The sequence below is a fragment of the Bactrocera latifrons genome, unplaced genomic scaffold, assembly GCF_001853355.1.
Source record: "Bactrocera latifrons isolate USDA-ARS-PBARC rearing strain unplaced genomic scaffold, ASM185335v1 scaffold_17, whole genome shotgun sequence".
In the NCBI taxonomy this organism is placed as follows: domain Eukaryota; kingdom Metazoa; phylum Arthropoda; class Insecta; order Diptera; family Tephritidae; genus Bactrocera; species Bactrocera latifrons.
This window is the reverse complement of record NW_017535185.1, coordinates 408,124-413,058: the sequence shown is the minus strand read 5'-3', so window position 1 is coordinate 413,058 and position 4,935 is coordinate 408,124. Positions and strand designations below refer to the sequence as shown.

General features: G+C 34.3%; 1 protein-coding gene across 5 annotated transcripts in view; it reads right to left on the bottom strand.

The window, feature by feature from the left end:
* Positions 1-840: 840 nt before the first annotated feature.
* Positions 841-4,935, bottom strand: part of LOC108966707 (Y+L amino acid transporter 2) — a 14,820-nt gene continuing 10,725 nt past the window's right edge. For all 5 annotated transcript variants that reach the window (XM_018929726.1, XM_018929729.1, XM_018929728.1 and 2 more), the window contains exons 3-5: positions 2,306-2,524; positions 1,649-2,244; positions 841-1,566 (exon numbers count right to left, since the gene is read on the bottom strand). In XM_018929726.1, the coding sequence (XP_018785271.1) occupies positions 1,180-1,566; positions 1,649-2,244; positions 2,306-2,524 (1,202 nt within the window). In that variant the 3' untranslated portion in view covers positions 841-1,179. The remainder of the gene's footprint in view (positions 1,567-1,648; positions 2,245-2,305; positions 2,525-4,935) is intronic.

Genomic DNA, 4,935 nt, shown 5'->3' with positions numbered 1-4,935 from the left:
ACTGAGCATCTTTCTCTTTGACACCATGTCTGATATCCCACGTGATCTGTCAAATACTAATGCATGAAAATCCTAACCTCAAAAAAATCACCCGATAGTAAAAAAGTTCTTAGATAGATTTCCATATAATTTTTTCGAAACCTTTGACAACTTCAACCGAATGGAGCTTTTTCAAAAGCTTTATGAACGCTAAATGTTAGAGTACTTAGTAAAAGTTATAGTGCTAACGTTGTATGATAGCTTACAATATATCTTTTGTGAAAGCTTTGACAATTTTACCGACTGGTGTTTTTTTGAAAGCTTTATGAAAGCTAAATGTTAGAGCGCGTAATTAAAGTTGCACTAACAAAGTTTTATGATAGGTTTCAAACTAACTTTTGTGAAAGCTTTGCGAAAGCTAAATGTTAAAGCGCGTATTTAAAGTTATAGCAGAAATGTTTTCTGCTGGCTTTTACTTTTCAATTGCTTGAAAGTTTCAGCCCACTTAAGGCATTCCGAAAGCTGCGAACGCCCGTACATTACTTTCATTTACTTTCATTGCATTTTGACATGCACTTTTCAAAATTCAGGCGACTAGAGCTTTTTCCGTCTAAAGCTTTACGTAAGAGTGTATGTATTAAACAAGTATTTAGTTTTATTTTTTTTTTACTTTCCTTGGCAGAATATTACATTTTGAAAAATATTTTGGAATGGCTTTGGGATAAACCTTCGGATAACTATTCATACACTTTTCTGTGAAGACAATATATGGAAAAACAATAGGAATTAGTTGCATTCGCTAGAAGTAGGTATATTTACTTAACGTAAAGTCAAAAAATATTTATTTTAAGTCCAAATGAATTTAAATTCTATTTGAGTTTACTTTTGTACAAATCTTATACAAATATATGAGCTTGTTATTTATATATTCATTCAATTTTGGAGCAATATCAATTTAGAACGACCTTTAACTTTCAAAATTGGTTTTTTGAAGGCACATACATGATACTATGGCCTATTTTAGGCACTGTATTTCTAGTTAAATATATATGTATATCTTATAGGCTGTACAATATACCTAAAGCATCGACTATATGTTCCATATGTATCCCTAGATAGTGTCACAATTTGTATATGCATTCGCCGCTTGCGTGGACTTGATTTTATTATAAAACTAATTTAGTATTTTAAGCTTAGCAACTAATCGAACTTTTCCTGATTCGGCATACAAATAAAGAATTTCGAACACCAGAGATTTATCGCTTGTGACAGATTCGTTAGCCACTTGACAGGTCGATGTATCGTCAGGTAGTAGATGGGTATGCCAGAGAGTATAATTGCGGTGCCAATACCCACTTCGACGGGTGACTCCAAAACGGACGAGATCACTAAGAATAAGCAGGTCAGCAGGAAGAGTACAGGTAGCACGAGATTGACGCGGATAGGTCGTTCGGTCTTAGGCTGCTTATAACGCAACCACAATAAGCCCGACACTGAGAGTAGTGTGAAGAGCGCCTCAACATAACTGACATAGTTGATGAGCGAATAGACGTTTCTGATGAAGAGCAGCACCAGGGTAATGGCACACTACAGGAGAGATAAAGAATACACGTTAGAAGCAAATAACAAAAGTAAATAATAAAGTTAGATCAAACCGCAGCTCACGCACCAAAAATATCAGCGAGGGCACTGGGGTTAAACAATTGACGTTGATGAGTGAAATGGCCGCTGGCAGATGACCGTTACGTGCGCCAACGAAGAAGAGACGTGACGAAGCAAATATGGCACCATTCAACGAACCAAACGTGGAGCAGGCCACAAAGAATGGCATTAGCCAGGACATGAAGCCAAGCATCTTATCTCCGAACGTCACAGCGACGGCATCCGATGATAACATCTCTTCGGGTGAGAGCACCGAGAAGTATGCGATATTGGTCACCACATAGATGAGTGTCACCACAGGCATGGAAATACAAATGGCACGCGGTAAATTCTTATAGGGATCCTTCAACTCCTCCGTGACAAAATTCAAATAATTCCAACCAGAATATGAGAAGAGTCCATTGTAGAAGGCCAGCGCTATCATGCCGGGTTTTGTGTAAGTGCCGCGCATCGGTTCATCCCACTGTTCGGTATGACCGGCGAAGAGATACCAAGCGCCAGCGGCAACAATAACAAGCAGCGCGAATACTTTGGTGCCGGTGAAGATGTCAGTGACGCGTGTCACCCAACGTACATTGTAGCAATTGATGACAGTTAGTATACCTGTGAGTGGGGGATAGAATGAAAAACAGTTATTTTATATGATTTGTCATTGTGGACTTACATGTCATCACCGCTGCCAGCAGTTGTACCGCGGCTATGGGCGCGTCGCAGGACTGCCAAAATGGCTGCAGCAAATATTGTGCGAATGTGAGCGCCGTTATGGCATTGCCGGTGGGCACGAGCACCAGTAGCGCCACCCACAGATACAGGAAAGCGGGCAATGGTCCGAACGCTGTGCCAATATATGCATAATCACCGCCGGATTTCGGTATCATAGTGCCTGAAAGGTGTAAACAAAATATATATTTAATGAAAATGATTTGGAAAAAATTTACAGGATTAAAGAATAAAAATACATTAAATATATCATTATCAAAAGGCAACGGAAGTATACTCCTATTTTCGCCGTTTTTATTTGCATTTGACCCCCAATCTGACAAAAAAAATGAACTTTATGCAAATAATCAGCTCTAATGACTTTTCTTGTTATAAATCGCTACGTTCTAGTTTGTTGCTTAAGTCTTCTGATTTCTGTGGAGCTTACAGAGAATGTGTTTTTTTTTTTTTTTTTTTTTTTACTGAGCCCGGGAACCTTCCTTTTCTGTTTTCCCATGCCTCTTTACTAATAATAACAGGTGGCTTGAAAAGTTCATATATGTTACTACTAACATTAAATCTATATGATTTTTAGTTAGCCCCTACCTGTAAAAGATACAAATTTGACAGCTGTCTGAATGAGGCGAAATGAGGCTGTTACCGACGAAAACATTAAAAACGTACCCAAAATAATTTAAAATGCCTGTAAAGTGTAGTTGTTTGAGAGAGCGAGAGAAATCTGATACTTCTAAGATATCAAACGAACGTATTGTACCATATATATTGTTAATTAATATTTGGGTATGTGAAGTGACTGCCGCGCAAACTTACAATCCAACCAAAACAATTGGATCGTTGGAAAGCCAAAATCATGAAAAAAGACAAATTCGAAATAAGAGAAGAAAATATTTTCCTATCAGAATCCATCGCATTCTCCAGATCTGGACCCTAGTAATTATTTTTTGTGCTTAGACCTCATGAGTATATTCGCTGGAAAGAAATTTAGCAATATTAACGAGATAATCGCAGTAACTGAGGCTTATTTTGGGGGTTTAAGGCAAATGTTTTTTACAAATTATTTTGAAAAACTCTAAAGGGAAGGCAATATTACAAAAATTACAGAAAAAATAATTTAAGTGCTATCTGAGGTCACAAAGAGGAAGGGTAAGGCAGTGGTTGAATTTTTAACTATATAAAGGCTTATCTCGATTTTCGGCAAAACTACGAGTCCTACGAAAAATATTTTTATAGAAAAGTTGTTGGTAGTACAAGGGTCTACAATTCTTGTATTAACAGCTTTTTCACATAAATTAAAATTTTTTATTTATTTTTTCAAACAAAAAAAAAAAAGTTTTTTTATTTTTTTTTAATTGTTTATATTTATTAAAAACAAAAGAGGTTTTTTCACGAATTTTGGTGGCAACTTACCACTATTTATTTTCCCACCTTATTTTTACTTAGTATCGGCAAAACTCTAATTTTCATTCAAAAATTTTCACGTAAAAGAATATCTGTTTTTTTAAGGCGTTGAGTTTATTTTTCTTAGTTGATATCACTACTTTTCGATGGTATAAAAATTATGTACAAATATATAGATATAATATACTTTAGCAAATTTTCTCAGAAAATGCAAAAAAATACCTCACTAAGCGATTCAAAGCTGCTTTCTTTTTTCATCTACTTAATATTTCATAGTAGCAGCTGTAAGAAAAACAATTTTCTATTCTGAAATGAATATATTCATAGTGTTCGCCACAATACTTTTTATTAAATTTATTCAATGTACAAGTGGTTGGCAACGCGCTTAAATGTACTTGAATAGAAGGAGAGATAGGGAGAGAGAGACATTGCACGTGTGCACAATTCAACAGCAAGTTATGAGTGTACTCTTAAACCGCTCTCTTTGCTTAGACATGCCATTACACATAATATTTCTAAGAATGTTTATGTAAATATATTCATGTTTAATTTTAGTGACTGGAATAGTGATAAGAAAATCAAAAAACCGGCACTTATATAATACTTATATTAGGGTCTTTTAAATAGTAACAATTCGATATACATACATATGTACATAAATAAAAGTTGAAGCATGTGGAAAAATACGTGCATAAAAAACAAAAACAAAAATAACAAAAAACGTGAATATTAAAATTTTTAAACTAAGAAATGCATACATAAATGTATATCCATATATATATGTGTATGTATGTATGAACAGTACATTATTATATTTTACGAAATATTTTACTAAAAATCGAAAAATTTAAGAATTCAAATCCTCTAAACCTTCAATTCGTATTTTATGGCCAATGTATTTAAAGCAGCTAGTTCGTTGCGAAACAAGTATTCAGTTTATTATTTATTCAACTGCTTTAAAGTATTTCTCTTTATATTTGTTATTATCAGTATTCTATTTGGCCTGGTAAGAGGGGTCAATATACGAAATAGAATTGTTACACAGCAATAAAAAAATATAATTTTTAATATAATTTAATGATAATGGCATGATATTTTATTATTTTTACCATGCAATAGTTTCATAAGTAAATTCAGGAAATGAGCCCACTTATTTGAATTTGAAGTTCATTTAGA